General features: G+C 46.0%; 1 protein-coding gene across 1 annotated transcript in view; it reads right to left on the bottom strand.

Annotated features, from left to right (window-relative positions):
• Positions 1-12,243: 12,243 nt before the first annotated feature.
• The window catches only part of LOC130483910 (ancylostoma secreted protein-like), a 43,870-nt gene continuing 31,710 nt past the window's right edge, over positions 12,244-24,403 (bottom strand). The window contains exons 8-14 of the mRNA XM_056856819.1: positions 22,955-23,016; positions 22,329-22,442; positions 20,225-20,315; positions 19,205-19,350; positions 16,425-16,519; positions 14,590-14,678; positions 12,244-12,371 (exon numbers count right to left, since the gene is read on the bottom strand). Coding sequence (XP_056712797.1) covers positions 12,244-12,371; positions 14,590-14,678; positions 16,425-16,519; positions 19,205-19,350; positions 20,225-20,315; positions 22,329-22,442; positions 22,955-23,016 — 725 coding nt within the window. The remainder of the gene's footprint in view (positions 12,372-14,589; positions 14,679-16,424; positions 16,520-19,204; positions 19,351-20,224; positions 20,316-22,328; positions 22,443-22,954; positions 23,017-24,403) is intronic.

Here is a 24,403-nt window from a genome sequence, read left to right as displayed (position 1 = left end):
TAATACTGGCCTGCATTATAGGGTGGTTGTGCAGTGCTAATGTAAATGAAGTTCTTTGAAAATCACTTGTTAATGCCGATGGTGCAATGTAGCTGCTGGGGGAGGTAGATGTTTCGTGGTGGGCACCTCCTGGGAATATGGTTGCCAGCTTTGCCTCAGCAAGTTCTGGATAATTTTCAGGATGGTGCCTGGGGAGGATGGAGTTTGGGGAGGACGTGACATCACTTTTGGGTGATGCTCTAGGTCTTTCTCCCTAATTTCTATAGTATAGAACATAGAGACATATGTAGGTTGTAGGCTGTTTGGGGAGAAAAGTCACGTACAAAACCTTAAAGAAATAAAACATGATAAAATCATTTAAAAAAACGTTAACATTAACCAGCTGTTAAAAACCCACCTATCTTTCAGGCTGTACCGCCCAGCCAGGCAAATGTTCATAAAATGCCTCAGTTTTTTAAAGAGTTCTGCAGACAATAAAATGTAGAAGTTTTATAGTCACTATAATCCAGGTCATTCACGTTCTGTTCCAGCACTGCCCACTGAGCCACGCTGCCTCTCTAGAGGTCTCTGTTGCAAAGAGGGCTTTCCCCAACCTTCTGTAGTAAATTTCCATGCTAGCCTTTTCTGGCCTCTCCACCATTCATCACCAAGTACTTGTAAGCGCTGCTGGATAAGGTTCCCTTCAGAATAACTGAACAGTACCCCAGCAAGCTGTGCCAGAGAGATAAGGAGCTCTCGCAGCTAGAGGATGCGTGGGCACCAAAGCACATGGGCTCCGGGTATGTTCTACTAGTCCTATGTTTTTGACAGAGCCTAACACATAGGGATGCCAGCCTCCAGGTGGGACCTGGGTAGGATTGCCAGGTCCCTCTGGAGCCTGAGGAGGGCGGGGTTTGGGGAGGGAAGGGACTTCAATGCCATAGAGTCCAATTGCCAAAGTGGCTGTTTTCTTCAGGTGAACTGATCTCTGTTGGCTGGGGATCTCCGGCTAGCAGGAGATCTCCAGCTAGTACCTGGAGGTTGGCAACCCTATACCTGGGGGTCCCCTGGAATTACAGCCCATCTCCAGGCCATGGAGATCAGTTCCCCTGAAGAAAATGGCCACTTCGGAGAGTAGACTGTATGCCAGTGTATCCCACTGAGGTCCCTGCCCTCCCCAGGCTCTACCCCCAAATCTCAAGGAGAAGAAAAAGAGTTGGTTTTTTAAATGCCGACTTTCTCTACCACTTAAGGGAGACTCAAATCGGCTTACAATCACCTTCCCTTCCACTCCCCACAACAGACACTTTGTGAGGTAGGTGGGGCTGAGAGTGTGTGACTAGCCCGAGATCACCCAGCTGGCTTTGTGCGCAGGAGTGGGGAAAGAAATTCAGTTCGCCAGATTAGCCTCCGCCGCTCAAGTGGAGGAGTAGGGAATCAAACCCGGTTCTCCAGATGAGACTCCACTGCTCCAAACCACCTCTCTTAACCACTACATCATGCTGGAGGTAGGGTTGCCAGCCTCCCAGTGGGGCCTGGAGATCTTCCAGATGACAGAGGTCCCTTCCCCCTGGAGAAAATGCCATTACAACTGATCCCCATCCGATAGAGATGGAGAAAATGGCCGCTTTGGCAATTGGACTCTACGGCATTGAAGCCCCTCCCCTCCCCAAACTCCGCCCTCCTCCGGCTCCAGCACAAAAACCTCCTGCTGATGGCGAAGAGGGACCTGGCAACCCTACTGTGAACAGGTCTCCTGCTTATTTTGAAACTGCAAATTAGGGTTGCCAATTTCCTCTTGGGAAATATTTGCAGATTTGGGGGGGGGTGGAGTCTGGGGAGGGTGGGGTTTGGAGAGGGGAGGGACCTCGGTGGGGTATAATGCCATAGAACCCACCCTCCAAAGCAGCCATTTCCCCCAGGGGAACTGATCTCTATCCTCTGGAGTTCAGTTGTAATCCTAGGTGATCTCCAGCCCCCATCTGGAGGATGGCAACTCTACAAGTGCAAATAGCAGTTCTATGGATCATTGTGCGTGAGGCTGCTGGGTGGCATGGAGAGAGGGAAGGTTTAAAAATCCCCCATGCGGTTATCATCGTCTCACTCACTCTTCCTTCGGGAGCTGTTGGACCTGCAGAGATAAGGCAATGTGTACACCCTGTTTTTTTCCACTGAAGGCCAAATACCTCTGAGAGGAAGGGATTGAGGCTGGGAAAACAATGTGAAGCAAAAGCTTAAACCCTGATGCCCTGAGTCATGACCACGACTGAATACTGAATAGGGTTGCTAACCTCCGGGTACTAGCTGGAGAGCTCCTGCTATTACGCCTAGGGCGTCTTCTTCCAGGTGGTTGCCAACTTCCAGGTGGTGGCTGGAGATCTCCTGCTATTACAAGTGATCTCCAGCGGATAGAGATCAGATCACCTGGAGAAAATGGCCGATTTGGCAGTTGGACTCTATGGCATTGAAGTCCCTCCCCAAACCCCGCCCTCCTCAGGCTCCACCCCGAAAACCTCCCGCCGGTGTCAAAGAGGGACCTGGAACCGTAATGCAACCCTAATGCAGAATGAGGAGCAGTTGCTATCATCCCTGAACAGCTCCCAACAGATCATCGACAAATTCCTGGTTTTATCCTCTCTGTGCAATGGGATTGTATTTCCAGGTCTGGAGAGTACCTTTAATGAGTCTCCATTCCCCAACTCTTTACCACCCATGCCCACAGCTGTCGGCATCACCTGCATGTAGGGTTGCCAGGTCCCTCTTCACAACCGGTGGGTTATTTTGGGGGCGGAGCCTGAAGAGGGTGGGGTTTGGGGAGGGGAGGGACTTCAATGCCATAGAGTTCAATTGCCAAAGCTGCCATTTTTATCGAGGTGATCTGATCTCTATCGGCTGGAGATCAGTTGAATTAGCAGGAGATCTCCTGCTACTACCTGGCAGTTGGCAACCTTACCTGCATGTAGGTTTGCCAGCTCTGGGTGGAGCCTGGGGAGGGCAGGGTTTGTGGAGGGGAGGGATCTCAGCAGGATATAATGCCATAGAGTCCACCCTCCAACACAGCCATTTTCTCCAGGTGATCTCTGTGGCCTGGAGATCAGTTGTAAATAGGGTTGCCAGGTCCCTCTTCTTTACTGGCAGGAGGTTTTTGGGGCAGAGCCTGAGAAGGGTGGGGCTTGTGGAGGGAAGGGACTTCAATGCCATAGAGTCCAATTGCCAAAGTGCCCATTTTCTCCAGGTGATCTGCTCTCTATCCACGGGACATCAGTTGTAATAGCAGGAGATCTCCAGCCACCACCTGGAAGTTGGCAACCACCTGGAAGAAGACGCCCTAGTCTCTGGCAACTGCCCCTCCTCAGGGTACTGAGCTACTACCTGGACATTGGCAACCCTAGTTGTAATCCCAGGAGATCTTCAGCCACCACCTGGCAACCCCACATGCATGCCCTTTCCCTGACAGTGCTGGGCAGTGCATATGGATGGAAGCACAGATGGCAGAGGGCTTTCAAGTAAGTGATTGAGGTAGGGTTGCCAACTTCCAGGTGGTGGCTGGAGATCTCCTGGCATTACCCCACTGATGTCCCTCCCCTCCCCAAACCCTGACCTCCTCAGGCTCCACTCCCAAAATCTCTAGGTATTTCCCAACCAAGAGCTCACAACCCTAAGGTGGGGGAAGAATGGGCAGGTGGGTAGCAGGAGGAGCACGTGGGTGGGTGGGTCAGTGGCAGTGGGCTAGGGTTGCCAACCTCCAGGTGGTGGCTAGAGACCTCTCGCTATTACAACTGATCTCCAGGTGCCAGAGATCAGTTCCCCTCGAGAAAACGGCCAGAAGCTAGGGTGGCCAGCTCCAGATTGGGAAGTACCTGGAGATTTTGGGGGAGGAGCTTGAGGAGAGCGGGGTTTGGGGAGGGGAGAGACATCAATGCCACAGAGTCCAATGGCCAAAGCAGCCATTTTCTCCAGGTGAACTGATCTCTATCAGCTGGAGATCTGTTGTAATAGCAGGAGACTTCCAGCTACCACCTGGAGAGCTATCCAGCCTAGAAGGAAGGAGACCAGTGTGTCCCTCCTGCTAACATGAGATACCACAATTCGTGGAAACAAATTTGACTGGAGTAAGAATTCATAAGAGCACTGATGTGATTTATGTCATAACAGTCCTTTCTGACTAACATAAATGCAACTGAAGAACATCGAAATAGAATTATTGGATCTATCTCTATTTTGCATGGATTAAAAAACTTCCATATCATACCAGACCATGCTCTCATAGCAGGCGTTTCCAGCCGCAGAAAAGTCTTTCTATATAACAGGACCATGTCTCTTTAAATCTTGCACAGCAGCATCGACGCCGGGAGAAGCAACAACTCACAGCCCCGGCTGGGGCTGATGTTAGTAACATCGTAATGTTGTGCATCTTCTTGCTTCATTTATATTTTTGTGTCCAGTCTATTGCATGTGTATTGTGGATGTTGTATGTATATATATTGTAATACTATATGTTTTAGACACTACTCTAGATAGTTTTTGTATTTTGTGTAGTTGGTATATGTTTATGTATCATAAATGTTTGGCATACAGTACCATGTGTATTGTTAATTTATGGTGATAGTGCTGTTAGGATTTTTGCCACCACCTGGAAGTTGACAACCACCTGGAAGAAGACGCCCTAGGCCCTGGCAACCGCCCCTCCTCTGGGTATGCTGATGCTGGCCCTGTCTTAAACGGCATGTGCACATAATAATCTGTAATTTAAACAGCCTTTCCCCACCCTCTGCAAATAGTTTTATGGCACCATGCAGGTACATTTATACAGTCATTTAAAGTTAAAGTTACTTCCTTTCATGATATATTTACAAATTTACAATGTAGGGGCTTGTAGGACTGTCGATTCGGTTCCATCCAAACTGAAAAACAGCCGAATTTGCCCCGATTCGGCAGTTTCTAGTTTGGATATAACCAAAGTCAAAAAAGGTGGGAAAACGACAAGCCGAACTCGGCTACTTCGAGTGGACGTCGGTTAAATTTGTACAAATTTGGCGCCCCCGAATCAGCATTCTCCCGTGGCCAATTGGTGAACACGCTGGATCTTCTTCTGGCCAATCAGTCGTGGATGAGCGCGTGAGCCTGGCCGCTGTGCGGCCTGGGGAGAGAAAGTGTGTCTGTGTGTGTGAGAGAGAGATCCCCGTGGGGGGGGGTGCGTGTGCGTGGTCCCGGGTTGCTGTGCAGCCCGGGGGGGAGAGAATGTGTCTGTGTGTGTGAGAGAGATCCCCGTGTGTGTGTGTGGGGGGGGTGCGGGTGCGTGGTCCCTGGTTGCTGTGCGGCCCGAGGGGGGGGGAAGAGAGAGAGGCTATTTATGCATGGGAGGTTTTGCCTTGGATTTGCCGCTCTCTAGATGCACATTTTCCCCATCCAAATTCTCAAAACTCAACAATAAGCTCCCATGCAGAGTTTTGAGAATCTGGACAGGGAAAATGTGTATCTAGAGAGCAGCAAATCCAAAGCAAAACCTCCAGTGCATAAATGGCCAGAGAGTCTCTGTGTGTGACTGTGTATTTCTTCCATTGCTGCTTCTCCTGTGCGGCTCCTGTGCTGATCGTGAGAGATCCTGCCCTGAGCTGACCTGCTGCTGCTCGCTGGAATCAGATTGGAAGAGAAAACATCCACAGTGTGACCCATTTTGGGGCTTTTCTCTATAACTTTTTTCCTGTGTGTGTGTATGGGGGGGAGATTCTGTGTGTGGGGGGGAGCCAAAGGGGGGGCTGTTCTGCTGGGGGGGTTGATTGCCTCTGCGCTAGTTTTTTTTTTTTTTGCTGTTTTCACTGGTTGCCACCTTCACCTGGAGGTCACCTGGAGGTCAGTGTGGGTCGGTGAGTCTCTCTCTCTGGCTGCCCTGTTGTTCTCCTTCATTTGGAATTTTTGTCTTCTTGTCGCGGAGGGGGGCTGTTCTGCTTGGGGGGGGGTTGATTGTCTCTGTGGGACGTGTCCATAGAATCCGAGCTTTTGCCTTCTTTTGCGCGATGGGGGGGAGGGAATGGCGTGTAGCGGGCATGCATGTCTGTATGCGCCAGTGGTGTCGTGGGCCATACAATGCAGCATCCTGCTTATTCCCCCCCTCCCCGGCCCCCCGCGGGTGTCCCTACTCAAGATTTCTCCTTTCCCCTGACAGTGACAGCTCAGCCACGTTGTCTCCTCCCTCAACTCCCCCCCACTCCGGTCTTTGCTGTTTTTGGATGCCCCTGGGGCTGAGGAAGCAGTGACAGGAGGAAGCGAAATGTAGAGGAAAGGGCGGGCAGTCCTGATCCTCCGGCCTGCTTACTTAAAAGTAAGAGCCGCGGTGGGGCTTTGCTCCCAAGGTAAAGCAGAGTGAATTGTAAACAACGCCACCTTTGATCAGTCCACAACAATGGGAGGTTTTGCCTTGGATTTGCCGCTCTCTAGATGCACATTTTCCCCATCCAAATTCTCAAATCTCAACAATAAGCCCCCCCTGCAGTGTTTTGAGAATTCAGATGGGGGAAATGTGTATCTAGACAGCAGCAAATCCAAAGCAAAACCTCCCATGCATAAATAGCCAACGAGAAACAATGGGAGGTTTTGCCTTGGATTTGCCGCTCTCTAGATGCACATTAAGGATTGCCTGCTCCCATTCATTCCAATGGGTGGATGGGGGGACCCCTTCCAGACCCCATAACTCGGGACCCTCTGACCCAATCTTCACCAAACATGGGAGTTCTTGCAAGTAGGGTCCCTCCAAGTTACCCTGAAAGTTTGAGACCTCTACCTCCAAAAATGCCCCCCCAGAGCTGCGGAAAGCCGAGAAATGTGCTTTAAATGGCTTTATTTGGCCGAATTTATTTGGGAATGCCGAATTTCATGCCGAATTCCATGGATCCAAATAGGGGGAGTTTGGACTTTGGCATTTGCCGAATAAAAATGGGCTGAATTTTGCCAAATCCGAATTTTACCGAATTTCTTTTCAACAGTCCTAGGGGCTTGTTCCTGCTAAGGAAGAAGCACTGCTAATCAAGGAGAACAATGAAGGTGAAAATGCATGGTCGCTTTAGCCTCCTTTATTTCCTGTTTCAGCCAGGATTTAGCCAGGATCGAACACACCTTTGGCGAAAACGCATGCGTTCGATCCTGGCTGAATCCTGGTTGAAACAGGGAATAAAGAAGGCTAAAGCGACCATGCGTTTTCGTCCTGAGCCAGATTATTAACCATTTTTTAAAAAGAATTAAACCTCAGACAGATTTTTAAATATCAGATTTTTAAAGATTTTTCAATATCAGAATTGAATCAAGTTGTTTTTGGGAATAAACCTGAAAGCTGTTTCTGTTTCAGAAGGAAGTGTGATTTGTGGCAGCTTCCCCCATTCGCCCAACTGAAATGCCTTCTGTAAGAATCATCAGAGGGATGTCAGCTCTGGCTTGGGAAATTGCTGGGGATTTCGGGGAGGGATTTCACCTAGAATCTATAGTCCTCCCTATGATGCTGCCATTTCCTCTAAGGGAATGAATCTCTGTTATCTGCAGATCAGTTTTAATTCCAGGAGAACTCCAGCCCCAACCTGGAGGCTGGCAAGCTTCCTCATTCAAGGGATACTCACTCCCAAATTTCAGGCCAGTAGTTTGGCAACTTGACAGTTTGTCCATTCTATTTTCAATCTTCTTTTTTTGCTGTCAAGTCACAGCTGACTTATGGCAACCCTGTAGGGTTTTCAAGGCAAGTGATGTTCAGAGGTAGGGTTTCCAGGTCCCTCTTCGCCACTGGCTGGAAATTTTTGGGGCGGAGCCTGAGGAGGGTGGGGTTTGTGGAGGGGAGGGACTTCAATGCCATAGAGTCCAATTGCCAAAGCAGCCATTTTCTCCAGGTGAACTGACCTCTATCAGCTGGAGATCAGTTGTAATAGCAGGAGATCTCCTGCTACTACCTGGAGGTGGGCAAGTCCCCTCTCCTCCCCAAACCCCACCCTCTTCAGGCTGCGCCCCAAAAATCTGCCAGTGGCAAAGAGGGATCTGGCAACCCTACTGATATTCCTTGGAGGTCTCCCATTCAAATACTTGCCAGGGCCAACCCTGCTTAGCTTTTGAGATCTGACAAGATCAGGCTATCTTGGGGCTATCCATTCCTGACCTTATTAAAAGAAACAGACTTTTTAAAAGTTAAAAACACCTGTGCTGGGCAGATATGGATTTGGCTTCAGACTGGAAGAACTGATTTTCCATGAGCATCGTCCTTAAGAGTAAATATAAAATATAACTGTAGTGACTATGCCTCCACAGCAGACTCACTTCTCAGATTATGTATGTCTAGACACACCCTGAATGAATTGTAAAATTTGCCAAAGTATATTACCATGGGGCTTATGTTTATTGCATTGACTTTTCCACTCTTCTTCAGTTGTACCTTTGTAAACAGTTTGATGGTTATGTACATAAAGTTATATAGACTTGTACGGTAAACTTGGCATATCATTTCCGTTCCAACATTTACATATTGGCATCCAAGTTTGCTGCGTGAGTTTTATATCTTGTTTGGAAGAAATATAACACTCGCAGAGGAGTTAATTTCAAATTTCAAAGGGCTAATTTCAAAGACTTCCTCCTCAACCTGCTGTTGGCAGGCAGGGAGGCCAAGGCTATGATTTAGACAGGAGGGCCAAGGATTAGTGGTTTTCTTGAACATCAGCTGCCAGCTCTGGTTTGGGAAAGACCTGGAGATTTTGGGGGTGGAGCCTGAGGAGGGTGGGGTTTGTGGAGGGGAGGGACTTCAATGCCATAGAGTCCAATTGCCAAAGCGGCCATTTTCTCCAGGGGAACTGATCTCTGTCAGCTGGAGATCAGTTGTAATAGTGGGAGATCTCCAGCTAGTACCTGGAGGTTGGCAACCCTAAGGGGAACTGATTTCTGAGATCTCTAGGGGAACTGAGATCTCCAGCCACCACCTAGTTGGCAACCCTAGCAGTCCTAAATGCACGTGGTCATTTTATTAATGCACTGAATGCCTAGATTGTGGTTCTGGTTGTTGTTGGGGATGCTCGGACACCTGCTGGTTTGGCTCATATCATGTTTGCCACTCACGAATGGGGAGTAAATATTTCAACTGACTGTTCGTGTTTGTTGATCCATTTGTGGTTATTCAGGGGGTGGCTTCGCCATATTCCTTCCTAACAGGGCAGTACGGTGTAATCAGAGTTTCATGCATGTGTGTACTCAGACAGCCAAATTTAGCTCTGCTCCATCTGTCCTGGCTGCACCATTGTGCAGCTCAGCAGCCAATTGTTTAAATAGACAGTTAAATCCGCCGCAAACCATATTGCTCAGCCATCAATACATGATAGGTTTAAACCAAAAATCTTACCATTCAGGGTTAGTCTAAGGGCCAAACTACACAGTATTTTTAACAAGTCCAGTCATGCTGTTTCAACTGAGGAAAACAGCATTGTGGGGAAGGCAGGGGCCAGCATGGTGATGGACTCTAATCTGGAGAACCGGGTTTGATTCCCCACTTCTACACAGGAAGCCTGCTGGGTGACATTGGCCTAGTCACTCTGAACTCACTCAAACCCCACCTATAGGGTTGCCAGGTCCCTCTTCATCACCAGTGGGAGGTTTTTGGGGCAGAGCCTGAGGACGGCAGGGTTTGGGGAGGGGAGGGACTTCAATGCCATACAGTCCAATTGCCAAAGCGGCCATTTTCTCCAGGTGAACTGATCTCTATTGCATGGAGATCGGTTGTAATAGCGGGAGATCTCTAGCTAGAGCCTGGAGGTTGGCAACCCTACCCACCTATCTCACAAGGTGGCTGATGAGGGGAGGGGAAGGGAAGGTGATTTAAGCTGCTTTGAGACTCCTTATGGTAGAGAAAAGCGGGGTATAAAAACCAACTCTTCTTCTTCTTCTCCCTCCTCCCACCATTACATGGCCCCTGCAGGCTTTAAAAATGGCAGTACCTGCAGCTGTGGTGAACTTTGATGCAGAAGGATCAGCAGCCCAATTTTTTGGGGGAGCTAAAAAAATAATAATTTATGTTAAAAATACTAAAAAATTGCAAAAGTTAAAATACTATTGAAGCAATTACTGATTGAAATTTATTTTAAAAAGACTTAAAAAGACCATAAACCTCCCTAATTGTATGCTTCTAACACATCGTGAGGCTGATGAAGCTATGCTTTGGTGAAAGCGCTACAGAGTATCCGGAATAGCGTTTCCTCCTTCTTTGGGTCGGACTTCGTGCCAACTAATTTTTGACATTGTCGACCACATTTGGATTAGAAGAAAAAATTGCCTCGGATAGACTTTTGGACTTTGCTATTAGGCTTGTGATAATCAATTGTAAATAATTGTATATATTTGTACACCTTGTGGTTGTTTTTCACTGTTAGCACGTTGTTAATGAATTGTTGAATATATTGAGTTGTGCTGGGTTTTTCCCATTCAGCTTTTGGTTACCAGTATTGTGAGTATTTTTTACACAACCTCCAGGTGGTGGCTGGAGAGCTCCCACAAAGACAACTGATCTCCAGGAGACAGAGACCAGTTCACCTGGAGAACATGGCTGCTTTGCAAGATGGACTCTATGGTATTAGGGTTGCCAGCCTCCAGGTCCTAGCTGGAAATCTCCATCTATTACAACTGATCTTCAGCTGATAGAGATCAGTTCACCTGGGGAAAATGGCCGCTTTGCCAATTGGACTCTATGGCACTGAAGTCCTTCCCCTCTCCAAACCCCGCCCTCCTCAAGCTCCACCCCAAAAACCTCCCATCAGTGGTGAGGAGGGACCTGGAAACCCTAATTATACCCCATTGAAGTCCCTCCCCTCCCTAAATCTTACTTCCTCAGCCTCCACCCCCAAAATATCCAGATATTTCCCAACTCTATAAAGGATAGTATCATAGCATACTGCGATATTTTAGTGTCCATATCATTGCCTTTTTAGTGCAATTCAATGTCTTCTACTTTTTAACCCTCACTTCAGCTGAGCGTGATATATTTGACTGGTGAGCATATTCAACTGATAGAGATCAGCTGATAGAGATCAGTTCACCTGGAGAAAATGGCCGCTTTGGCAGTTGGACTCAATGGTATTGAAGTCCCTCCCCTCTCCAAACCCCACCCTCCTTAGGCTCCGCCCCAAAAACCTCCCGCCAGTTGCGAAGATGGACCTGGCAACCCTATGTGTGATGCCAATTCTTGGGGGAAACCCAGAACTGATGTCATACCTCTCTAGGAATCACTGATAGCTGTATGGGAAAACCATAGAGTTTTCAGCGATTCCTAGAGAGGATTGGCGTCACTTCCAGATATTGCCAGATGTGAAATCAAACAAATGTCAATGTTTTTTTTAACTTCTGCTGACCATTGGAGTGCTAGTGAACAATGCCCACTGGGGGCAGGAGATCTCCCAACCCCGTTAGGTATATGGTGACCCTATATGCAGTGAAGGAATCAGATGAAATATTTGCCATGGATTCCTTGCTCACTGTGTTTAGGTAACCTAAATCATCACACTCAAAAGCTTGTTCCTGACACAGCTGGTAATAAACTGCAGGATTGAATCCATGGTTGTTTGTTTCTGAAATGGCAGAGAATTAAGAAGAATCAAATGAACTTGCACCAGTAAACTCAGAGAATGTATTTACTTTGCAAGATTACTTTCACTTGTACGCTCAAGGGGAAAAAGCTGTGATATAACCAACTGAAAATAATTAATGCTTAAGACTTTATTTTTTAAAACTCTTACAAATAATTTAAAAAAACCCCATAGATGGGTACCACCAAAGTGCTTGGAACTACAGAAGAGTATACCAGTTCGTATCCACTTTCAGGCCCAAGTACAATTTGAAGCAGTAATTAAATTAATGTCTAGCATACTGAATAATACTAAACATTGACATGTAGTGTAGAATACATTTTCATTACCCTTTTAACCAGAATTGAAATCTAAGATGAAGTCAGAATTTGGAGAGGGAGGGAGAAAGGGATGGTAAACACTTTACAAAATTTATGCTTAGCATTAAAGCATTCAATTCATTTTCTAAAGAAAAACATTAAAGAAAAACAAGGCAGACACGGAAGCTTGACAAATTTCTCCTACCCTCTTTAACTTTTGGAAATGCCCCTTTTTTAACATTAATAAATGAAAGGCTGAAATTTGACCAGTTGTAGAGAGGAAAAAGGTGTGTCTTCTTCATGCTGAATCTCTAACTTCTTCTACTACCAACAGTAATCTCAGGGCAGATCTTCCAATGTTAATTTGTGCGTTATTTAATTTCGGTTGCACAGTTACAGGAGGCCTGGCATTTCTCAATCAACAATTGCTCTTTGCAGCTGAACAGATTTTTCATCTGTTGGCAGTTTGAGATAAGATCGTTGTACTTGCAGGGGTTGGCTGAAAAGGGCCAAAACACAGCAAAGTTAGATGTAAGCAACAGAAAGCCGCCCATGAATTAAAGGTTTATTAGTCTCCCATCTCATTTTCACAGTACTTTATCCACAAACTCCCGACGTTTCCACTGGAGATGATCCATTTTCAAAATCCTATTGTTGGGTAAACTGCCCCTTCCAAACAAGGTCGTCAACTCAGGGTTGGGAAATTCCTGGAGATTGGGGGTAGGGTTTGGGGAGGGTGGGTTTTGGAAAGCGGAGGGACCTTGGTGGGGTATAATGCCATAGTCCACACTTCAAAGCAGCTGTTTTCTTGAGGGGAAAGAGATCGGAGAAATTCCTAGAGTGGCACAGAGGACTTGGCATCACTTCTAAGCAGAGGGTCAATGGACGTGACATCACTTTTAGGTGACACCCTAGGAATCCCCCTAATCTCTGTAGTTTTTACCATAGAGATTAGGGGGAATTCCTAGAGTGTCACTGTCAACACTATTTCCTCCCACTTCTCAAATTATTGAGGGCAGGGGACTGAGCACACTGGTGGGAGATTGCCTGTTGCCATTGGGCAAATGATATGCCTACTCCCAACTCGTGAATGGGAATGTCTATTTTCATTTGCAAAATGTTGAAGGATATGTTATGTTAGTAATGATTATGGGTATGGTTTATTTATTCTGTTCAGTAAATGAAATAGTAACCTGAATAGCCCAGAGCTTGGGCTCATTAGAGCTTGGCTGCTAAGCAGGGTCTGCCAAGGTTAGCACTTGGATGGGAGACCACCAACTGTGGGAGGCCCAGAGTTGCTATGTAGAGGAAGGCAAGGGCTAACCAGCTCTGCTCATCTCTTACTTTGAAAACCCCGTGAGGGTCACCACCAGCTGGGGCTTTTCTGCATTCTCTGCTTCCTTGAGTCTAACTTCCCAGTTATTTGGGTGTGTGTGTGACAGATGAAGGGTTAAACAGAGAGACTTAGTAACCATCAGCCAATGCCAGCAAGCAGTGGGCAGAGTCGGGAGAGCTGACAGAGTTCTTTTTGGAGGGAGAGAGTAGATCTTGAGCAGTTAGCTCTTGGGAAGGAGATAGCTCTGAGCTCCTCATCTGTGTGTGGTGTGGAGACACTCTGTGAATTGACGTTCACATACTACGTAGCTTGTGTCAAAATAAACCTGAGTAGTGACAAGGGGAAGATGGTGGCAGTGTGTGATGATAGACCCTTTCTTCAGTCCCTTGGTGGGAGGTGGCTTCTGAAACAGGGAGACTCCTGACTCAGTGTTTTGGGGCAGAGTGATTTGTTTCCACAGGAGGTGGGCAAATCTAAGGAGTGGGAAAGGTTGTGGCTGAACCTCCACTCACCGGTGTCCTAGGTTAGTTTGAGTCCACACTAAGTATTTTGTGACCAAGAACATTTGAACAACATCTCTAAGTATATTACTGAGTAATCTGAAGTAACTGAACTGAGAACTAAGAATTGTGCCTTGAACCCAACTAAGATTTTGAGCTGCCTGTAACCATTTAAGTTCTGTGCCTCTCTGAAAGAACAACCTACAATCTAAAAACCTTTTCTGTAAATAATAAACATCTTTTTATTCACCTTTTGAGTTCAGCCTCTCAGCCTCTAAGCCTTTCTGTTTCTATTGGAGTAGAAAGAATTAAATCCTCCCCTCAGCTACTGGAGGGGAGATTTGTGAGGGTCCTAAAGGTGGGGAAAGAAGAACAGAAACCTCCTTCCTTCCCTCCTTCCCTGCTCTCTCACAGGGAGTGTCTCAGTTTTTCTCCCTCTAGTGGTCAATTCAATATAACACCAATTTACCAATTTATATTAAGCTTAAAAACCTGTAGATTTAAATTGCAAGTTTTTAAGCTTGATGTAAACTGGTGTTATATTGAATTGAGCGCTACAGGGAGCAAAACATGTGCAGAACTAGGAAAAAACACTGGAAGAAACAGGAAGTTAGACTCGAGGAAACTGAGTCTAACACAGAAAAGACCTTGGTTGTGACTTGATAGCACTAAATTATTGCAAATGAAATAGAAAATTTTCTTTCATGAATCAGGGAGTGGTATGTATGGGATGGGATTGTGGAAGGTGGGGGCCCACATTACAAGTTTATTCCAGACCCAGAGAAATGATGCTCAGTCTCTGCTTACTAAATCTATTGCAGATACTGTAGAAGAGGGTAAACTTTATCCAAAGGAAGAGAATTATGTCATTGGAAACTTACTGCAGAGTTTATTCTCACAGTTGTTAGGGCAGTCTCCGCATGGTGTACCTTTTTTGTAGGGTGTTGCCATTTGGTTTACCATATTCCCTCTGAAATCAAAGTGTTGCAGTACATATTATCACCTGACATTTTATATAAAAGACACATACGAGTTTATGCAGAATTAATCTGATAGTGTGGACTGAACTGAAATTAATATTGATCTAAAATTTAACACATCGCTTGTGAGACAGGATTTGCATTTGTATAATTACAGCAAAATCAAAGCCAGTCTTCACTCCAAATTCTGAACCACTTCACACAGCAGGTGAGGAATCTCATTTGACATAAAAGACTCCCTGCATGTGGAAAGCTAGCATACCAGAGAACAGCTAGATTCAACTCCTGTAGCACCTTAGAGGCCAGCAAGATTTTTAGGGTATGAGCTTTTGAGAGGCAAAGGAAGGGAGCTTCCTTGGCGGTCTCTAAGGTGCTACTGGACTCAAATCTGCAAACCAACACAGCCATCCTCTGAAACACACCAGAGAGGAAGATTTAAACATTGCTTTTGGTCTGAAAGTGCATTAAACTATGACCCCCCCCCCTCCAGCTATAGACTGAAGTGGTACAATCTATCATTCCATGTATGCTTAAGAGTGCTGCACCAGAAATATAAGGCCTTTTCCACATGGATTATTTGCCCCAGGTTTGACGCTGGAATTTTCCCCTGCTTCCCCACAGCATCATGGTTAGGGTTGCCAGGTCCCTCTTCGCCACCAGTAAGAGGTTTTTGGGGCGGAGCCAGAGGAGGGCAGGGTTTGGGGAGGGGAAGGACTTCAATGCCATAGAGTCCAATGGCCAAAGCGGACATTTTCTCCAGGTGAACTGATCTCTATCAGCTGGAGATCAGTTGTAATAGCAGGAAATCTCTAGCTACTACTTGGAGGTTGGCAACCCTAATCATGGTGCATTGGTGCACCTCTTGAGTTTCCTATGACTTTTCTCCAGTCCTTCTCAAACCTGATTTCCTGAGAAGTTTTGAGGAAGTTCACGGCAAAACCTGGATGGCTACCATGTGGTTGGGAAAGTTCTTATTTTCCTTATGTGTAAAATACATGGGGATACATGATGATTTTCTATTTATTTCTTTGCTTCGGTGTTCCACCTGGAAAGATGATAACCCTGTCTAAAAAGAGATTGTGGTCACAGCCTTCAGCAGGCCTCCTGGCTTGCTAAGCTATAGGATTTCCCGCAAATAAGGAATTTTGCAACTATCAGTCATAATTCAGCAGTTTTTTTACAAGCAGGGTTGCCAGGCCCCTCTGCTCCACCAGCGGCAGCTTTGTGGGGGTGTGGCTGTGTGTGTGGGGGGGTGCGTGACATGCCCACATCACTTCCACGCTCACCCAGAAGTGACCAGGCTACTCTAGCCATCTTCGCCCAAATGCCATAGTTTCCATAGAGTTTCAGTGGAGATTGCTAGAGCGTCTGCATTGCTTCCGGGTAAACCCAAAAGTGATATCGCCGTGTCACGTGGGTCATGTGCGTTGCTCACCTCCCCCTTTGCCTGGACCTCTTCTGCTCACCAACCAGCTCACCAAATAATTGGCAAGCCTACTTGCAAGCACTGGTGCTCCATCGTGGCAACTGATCTGTCCACCCACTCACAGCTACCACATTCACCTGCTGCACCAGCAAGGGGCAAATTGATTCATTTGTGCTCAATGTTCTGTGATTCCTCTGTTAAAATGTATGGTGCAGTCTGAGGGCGCAAGAGCTACGTGGGAGCCTGAGCGAGCACACAGGGCCCTGGAACAGGGGGAGTAAAGAATGTTTTACGCAGAAATTATACTTACGCAGGGCAGTACTGGCAGACATAGAAGTAAGGGTAACCCTTATCTTTGCAATAGGCAACACTACACCCAATCTGGTATGAATTATACCAAACAATCTGTGAATATAAAGGGGGGAGAGACACATTAAACTAGGTGCACATTTTGAGACAGAGTTCATGTCCTGGTCAGAACAGAAATGCTCATAGAATCACAAATAGGAACAGTTTCCTGAAAATACAATGAAGTATGTCTGGTTTATTTTATTTATTCATTTTTTCAAATCCCCAGGCTCAGGGCGGGTAACAATCATTAACATACACAAAATCATCAAGTATCATTAAAACATCAACACCTCAATAAAACCTCATAATATACTCGTAAACAGGTCGCCTTAACATTTATCTAGCTGCCGCTGTAGGGTTGCCAGCTTCCAGGTAGTAGCTGGAGATCTCCTGCTATTACAACAGATCTCCAGCTGATAGAGATCAGTTCCCCTGGAGAAAACGGCGGCTTTGGCAATTGGACTCTATGGCACTGAAGTCCCTCCCTATGCTCCTCTGGCTCCGCCCCCAAAACCTCCCGCTGGTGGCAACCCTAGTGGTTGGCAACCCTATGCCGCCGTGTAACAAAATATCAGCAGATCAACCCCCCACAGATGTTAAGAGTGGGGGAGAGGAGGGGAGATAGAGATCAGTTCACCTGGAGAAATTGGCTTCTTTGCCAACTGGATTCTATGGCATTGAAGTCCCTCCCCTCCCCAAACCCTGCCCTCCTCAGGCTCGATCCCAAAAACCTCCTGCTGGTGGTGAAGAGGGACCTGTCAACCCTTTGATGGGTAGTTAATGGGTGTAAGATGTATTCTCCACCTAGATGCTAATATTAACAAGCAGTGGCATTTTGTACTAACTGGAGTCTCTGAGTTGACTTCAAGGGCAAACCCACGTACTATGCATTACAGTAATCTATTCATGAGGTTACCATGGCATGGAGCCTGGTGGCCAGATCTTATATACAGCTATCTGGATAACAGGGATAGGAGAAAGTTCTATTGCAGTAGGAATTCAGACTGGAACACAGTTTCTGTATAGTGTGGAAACATTTCCATCGCATACATAGAACACATTGTTTTCCAGTAGGTTATCGACCCATCCCAGAAATACCCTAGCAAGTGGACATAATACAGTTCAGGATTTCCCCCCTCAGGGCTGAATTGAGGGGGAGGGGGGGAGGAGGCAGCATAGCTCTTCTCCCTCTGCTTACTTATATCAGGAAAGAATACCTAAACAAAAGCACTACAAGGGAATTGTTTTTGTTCCCCTTTCCTCTATATGAATCACAGAGTTAGAAAGGGCCATACAGGCCATCTAGTCCAACCCCCGGCTTAATGCAGGATCAGCCTAGAGCATCCCTGACAAGTGCTTGTCCAGCCTCTGCTTAAAGACTGCCAGGGAGGGGGAAGCTCACTGTCAAACAACTCTTACTGTAAATTCTTTCCCCCTAATATCCAGCTGGTACCTTTCCGCCCGTAATTTAAACCCATTATTGTGAGTTCTATCCTCTGCTGCCAACAGGAATAGCTCCCTGCCCTCCTCTAAGTGACAGCCCTTCAAATGCTTAAAGAGAACAATCCTGTCCCCCCTCAACCTCCTCTTCTCCAGACTAAACATTCCCAACTCCCTCAGCCTTCCCTCGTAGGACTTGGTCTCCAGGCCCCTGATCCCCCTCGTCGCTCTCCTTTGCACCCACTTGATTCTGTCCATGTCCTTTTTGAAGTGAGGCCTCCAGAACTGCATGCAATAATCCAGGAGCAGCCTGACCAATGCAGTGTACAGCGGGACTATGACATCTTGCAGTTTGGATGTTATGCCTCTGTTGATGCCCCCCAAGATCGCATATGCAAACCACGCTTGCATTCAATCTGTCAATGGCTAGAATAAGGGCCTGTAGAAGGCTCCACTATCAAGATTCTATGGCAGCATGCAAGCTTATTCCTTATTCTCTTAGTTTTCCGGTAGTAGCAGTTCGATTTCAAGGAGGAAGGGGAAATTCATATTTTTATGCGCTGATGCTGAAACTTTCCTCTTCTTTGCTGAGAGCATGCTGAGCTCTTGTAGGGACCGGCATGGGTCACCATGTTTACTATTAGAATGAAAAAGATTCCTTTTTTAAGTATACATAATTAGACTTCAACATCACATTGGCAACATTTCCCACAAGAGCAGGAAAGTTAGTTAAATGGAACTAACTCTTTCCACGAGCACAGAGCTAGTGTAGTATCGTAATGATCCAGATTTTTCTGTGTGCACCAGGTTTTCTGAGCATCCATCTTTCTGGCCACATCTTGTACTTGACAAGCATTCCTGAAATTTGGGGGAGTTTGGGAAGAGCTTTTTTGGTAGTATAGTGAGTAGGGTTGCCAGGTGGCTGGTTCCGGTGGGCAATTGCCCGCCAATCCACCCAGCTGCAGAAATGATGTAATAGCATCGTGTGCGGGATCGCCGCCCCAGTCCCGCCTCAAAAACCTTCCATCGGTAGAGAGGAGGGACCTGGCAACCCTAATAGCGAGACCTGCCGGATGGAAAAACCGAAGAGAATCCCTCGCTGCACAGAAGTTCTCGTTCATATCTAAGCTGCTATTTGCATCCCTGCCTTTGTATATCTAGTGTTGCTCAGGTCATTAGAAGGATTATTTATGCAGCATCAGAAGAGAAAATATTCAGCACATTATTTTCAAAGTGTTAATACTTGTATTCCCAAAATACTGAATTCCTTTCAGACTCCACTAGAGTTTTTCTTCCTACCTGGGTAAAACCAGCAATGCTCTTCTTTGAGTCAATAGCCCCAACACCATACTTGAAATTGGATTTTCCATTATACCACACTTGGATTACATTTGACCAGGGGCTGGGATAACTGGCCAAGAATATATTCTCACCACATACTAGTCCTGAAATAAGAAGACATATAGTTAATTCTGGGGCGGGGGGGAGGAGACCTTTGAAGATTTGTCAGGGAGGGAAAGTCCTATTTCTTCCTGCTGGCCTCAGCTTCCCCCAATTTTATTATCTAATTTAATGTATTTTGCAAAATGTCTGTCCTGCCTTTCTGCCTGCTCAAGGGCCACCATTAGGGTTGCCAAACTCCAGGTACTATCTGGAGATCTCCTGCTATTACAACTGATCTCCAGCCGACAGAGATCAGTTCCCCTGGAGAAAATGGCCATGTTCGCAATTGAACTCTAAGGCACTGAAGTATCTCCCCTCCCCAAACCCTGCCCTCCTCAGGCTCTGCCCCAAAAACCTCCCGCCGGTGGTGAAGAGGGACCTGGCAACCCTAATGACAGCCTCCACCAACATTGGGAACCTCCCCCCATTACACATATGGGGTTATGTGTAGTGTAGCCCTGTTAATCTTAAAACACTGGGAGACTGGATGGGGGATCTCTTGTGCATTATGTATCTTGGCTATGTGTCAGTCCGGTGTTTGAAAACACTTATGCACATCAAAGATTTTGGATGGTTGAATGCACACTTAGTGGAGAGTCTGTTTCTAAGATGTGCAGTGCTTGAAATGGCTCTTTATTCCACTTACTGTGGAGGGTTGCCAACCTCCAGGTGGATCCTGGAGATCTCCCAGAGTTAAAACTGATCTCCAGACTACAGAGAGCATTTCCCTTGGAGGAAATAGCAGCTTTGGAGGGTGGTTTCTATAGCATTATACCCCGCTGAGGTCCTTCCCATCCCCAAACTCTGCCTTTCCCAGACTCCACCTCCCCCAGATCTCCAGAAATTTCCCATTCCAGAGTTGGTAGCCTTACTTACCATTTATAGTTCGCTGCTCTTGGGGACTGATAGTTAATTTGCACTGATCAGCCCAGTTTTTCGCATTCACAGCGATGTCGTCATTCCAGACCTTAATAAACCAAATTAATATTTCAGTTAGATCATGACAATGACTCTCAAGCAATGCCTCAGGCATGTGTGTGTGTGTAAAATGCCATCAAGTCGCAGCAGACTAATAGAAACCCAGCAGCATTTACAAGGTGAGAGACTAAGGCAGTTTATGCTAGGGCTGTGCAAAATAAATAAATAAATAAATCCTGTAAATTTTGGATTTGGGTTTATTGGACCCGTTTTTCCCCCCAGAAACCCCAAAAAAGCTGAATTCCCATACTGGTAAATATGGAAATTCAACATTTTTCCGGGTTTTCAAAAAAAAAAAAAACTGGGTCCAATGAAGCCTATGGGGCTTTCCGTGGCTCCAGGGTGGGGGGCATTTTTGCAGAAACAGCCCCCACATTTGCAGCATAGCTGCAAAGGACTCTCCTTGCAAGAACCCCTAGTTTTGTAAAGATTAGATCAGGGAGTCCAATTTTATGGGGTCTGGAAGGGGTCACCCCATCTTCCTCCAAAGAAAATAGTGAAGTGGCTGTATCCAGATTCATTAGAGGGATCTTCACCATGTATCTCAATGGAGGAGCCGGCCTGACCCAATCTTCACCAAACTTGGGGGTTCTTGCAAGGAAAGTCCCTTGCAGCTATGCTGCAAATTTGGGGGCTCTACCTGAAAAATGCCCTCTCCCCAAGCCACGGAAAGCCGAAAAAGGCAAATTCGGCTTTGCCTTTCTCAGCAGGCTTTGCCATTCGGTAAGCCCAAACCAGAAATTTACCGAAATTGCTTTTTTGGGATATTTTTCAGTTCAAGTTTATTGATATGTACACCCCTAGCTTATGCATGGGAGTTTTACCTGGGGCTCGATGCTTGCTCGTCCCACACTTTTCTGTTGCGAATGCTAAACATGCTATTCACCAGCCCAATCACCAGCTCAAGTCTGGAAGCATGAGTCTCTGCCCCTTGAAAATGCTGCTTTGTAATTGGCTGTAGTGCTTACTGTGAGAAAAACATCCAGTTTCCCTCTTCCTCTCCCCCTGCAGAAACCCAAGTGCCGTGTAAAAAAGCATTTCACAAAAAGGAGTTCGTTTAAAGGAACGGAATGGGGGGGACCCAAATGTCATTTTAAAACCCACTTATTTTTGTGACAAATCTACTCAGAAAGAACTCCAGCAGTGAGATGAAAAATCAGGAAGCATTTGAGTCCCTGCCCCTTGAAACACTGCTTTGTAATTGGTTGTAGTGCTCATCCTCCACCCCCCAGCTCCCCTGTCCTGTGCTTTGGTTTATGCATGGAGAGGAGGAGGATTTGACCAGGGCTGATCTCAGGAGAGATCGAAGAATCAGAATTTAAAAGCAATGGAAAGACCTGGGATTTTCTAGGGCTGGGCGCGAGGTTATCTCTGAGGAATGGAAAGCTCATGCATAACTCCAAGTAACAACCGAGTCAGTCCAGGGGTGAACATGCATAAAGGATCTAACAGAGGTGGTTTGCCATTGCCTTCCTCTGCATAGTGACCCTGGTATTCCTAGGTAGTCTCCCATCCAAGAACTAACCAGGGCCGACCCTGCTTAGCTTCTGAGATCTAATGAAATCAGGCTAACCTGAGCCATCCAAGTCAGGTCAGTATGCCTCGGACATACTGTATTTAAAATACTACCACATGGCTATTTGGTAAGCGGGCATAGAGGACCCATCCGTCATCTTCTCAAGCAATTGATCGATCGGAATTTAGTTTTTGAAAAAGGCTCCAACTCATCGAGTTAGAATTTCTGGACAGGAGAAGGGAATGTACATGCAGTTACTTGTCCAGGGCGGATCCAAACGGGGACTCCTAAATTCTAGTCTAACCACTACACCACACAGCTGTCAATTGTCTGTGCCTGCTGCAAGAGTTTAGAAAGGGAGGAGATGGTGCCAAACCCAAATATTGAGCTTTTCTCATAAGCTATCACTGGTGTTTGTGGGCCACTGATCCTAGCAAAAGGAAGGCTTTTAATACTATCCAGAAACACCTGTGAATCGAGTCTTACCATTTTCAGCATATTGCTGGCTGTCGGATCCACGTTGCTCCTCAAGTCATTGTGTTTGTCGACAATTTCCTTCCGGACCTCTGGAGAGACACCACTTCCTGATGATAGGTCAGCCTGAAGATTAACAACAACAATGACAACAAAAGTTATACCATAGATATTTTAAAAGTCTGTTTCTTCCGCTTATCATGAACATACAGTAATACCTTAGCTTAATTCCCCCAGGTTGTTTCAGTCGTATCTTTGAGACTGTTTGCATCAGGCATCTGACCTGACGTGAAATTAAGTGTCGTCATACAAATTATCTTCCATTTGCTTCCCCAACCTTGAACTATCCACTCAAAGAGGGATTGTGTAGATTTGACCTAGGGTTGCCAACTTCCAGGCGGTACCTGGGGATCTCCCAGAAATACAGCTGATTTCCAGACTACAGAGATCATTCCCCCCCCTGGAGGAAATGGCCACTTTGGAGGGTGGTCTGTATAGTAATATACCCTGCTGAGGTCCCTCCCATTCCAAAGCTTGCCCTTCCAAGGCTCCACCCCCACCTCTCCAAGAATTTCCCAACCTGGAGTTGACAACTTTTCTGAAACATACTGTAGTTCTATCTGAAGTCTCAGTCATACCTTTCCTAGAGACTGGTGTACCACAGCGGCCAAGAGCAGGAGAACGGTCGAAAGAAGCATTTCTACGAGAGGAAAACAATCAGCCAATTAGATTAGGATCATTATTTCCTTGAACATAAGAACATAAGAAAAGCCATGCTGGATCAGACCAAGGCCCATCAAGTCCAGCAGTCTGTTCACTCAACCAGATGCCTCTATGAAGCCCACAAAAAAATGACTTCAGCAGCATTGTCCTGCCTGTGTTCCAAAGCACCTAATATAATAGGCATGCTCCTCTGATCCTGGAGAGAATAGGTGTGCATCATGACTAGTATTCATTTTGATTAGTAGCCATGGATAGCCCTCTCCTCCATGAACATGTCCACTCCCCTCTTAAAGCCTTCCAAGTTGGCAGCCATCACCCCACCCTGGGGCAGGGAGTTCTTTTTCATTCATCCCAAAGGCAACATGATTGTGGCATTATGAAGTTTTCCAGAAGATGCAGAGAAGACCAGGCTCACTGGTAGTCATTCAACAGCAAAATTTGTTAATAGAGATCTTTCTGAATGTGGGTGTCAGTGGCAGGATATTTCAATACTGGCTTTCCATGAGGATGTGGAACGCACCCTCTCTAACAAACAAGACAAGAATGGAGCAAACAGTTAAATACTTCCTGTTAGGAATGACTCCAACACAAATAAACTCAATAAATAAAGAACTTTTTCTGTATGGAATGAAAGCTGCAAGAACACTGTACGCACAGTACTGGAAAGATAAAAGGACACCATCATTAGAACAATGGATTACAAAAATGCATGAATATGCGGACATGGCAAGACTTTCCAATTGGACGAAGGAGAAACCACCAGATGAACACAAACAAAAGTGGCAAGCATTTTATGACAGATACGCTGTCAGTTAAAGATACAACAAGACAACTGGCCTGCTCTAGTCACTCTGGACGCTGACTAGTCTATGCACGCCTGAAGATGATGGGACTTCTGTTAGAGTTAGATAAAGAAATAAGATGGTAATATAATAGCCAAGTTTTTACTGATTATGATCTAGAATATTAATAAGAAGATTTAGAATGGTAAATATTAGACTGCGGTAGATAATGAAATATAAATATAATGAAATGATGAAAATGGTGTGGATCCGTTCCGAATGTCAACCATTTATAATATATCATAATTGTTCCTATACCCTTTTTCCTTTCCTACTTTGTATTAAAAATCTAATAAAATATATTAAAAAAATAAATAAATATTACCTGGTACACTTCACTCAGTCTGTTTTTACCAGGACAGTCGAGGGACACAATCCAGCCAATTTACGGTGCAGTCCTATGCAGAATTACCCCATTCTATGTCTAGTCATTTCATTGGGTTAAACTGGAGTAACTCCACATAGGATTGCACTGATCATCACTTTAAGTCCCCTTTGAGTTCAGTGGGGCAGAGTTAAGTT

The sequence above is a fragment of the Euleptes europaea genome, chromosome 10 (genome assembly GCF_029931775.1).
Source record: "Euleptes europaea isolate rEulEur1 chromosome 10, rEulEur1.hap1, whole genome shotgun sequence".
NCBI lineage: Eukaryota > Metazoa > Chordata > Lepidosauria > Squamata > Sphaerodactylidae > Euleptes > Euleptes europaea.
This window is presented reverse-complemented; position numbering and strand designations above follow the sequence as displayed.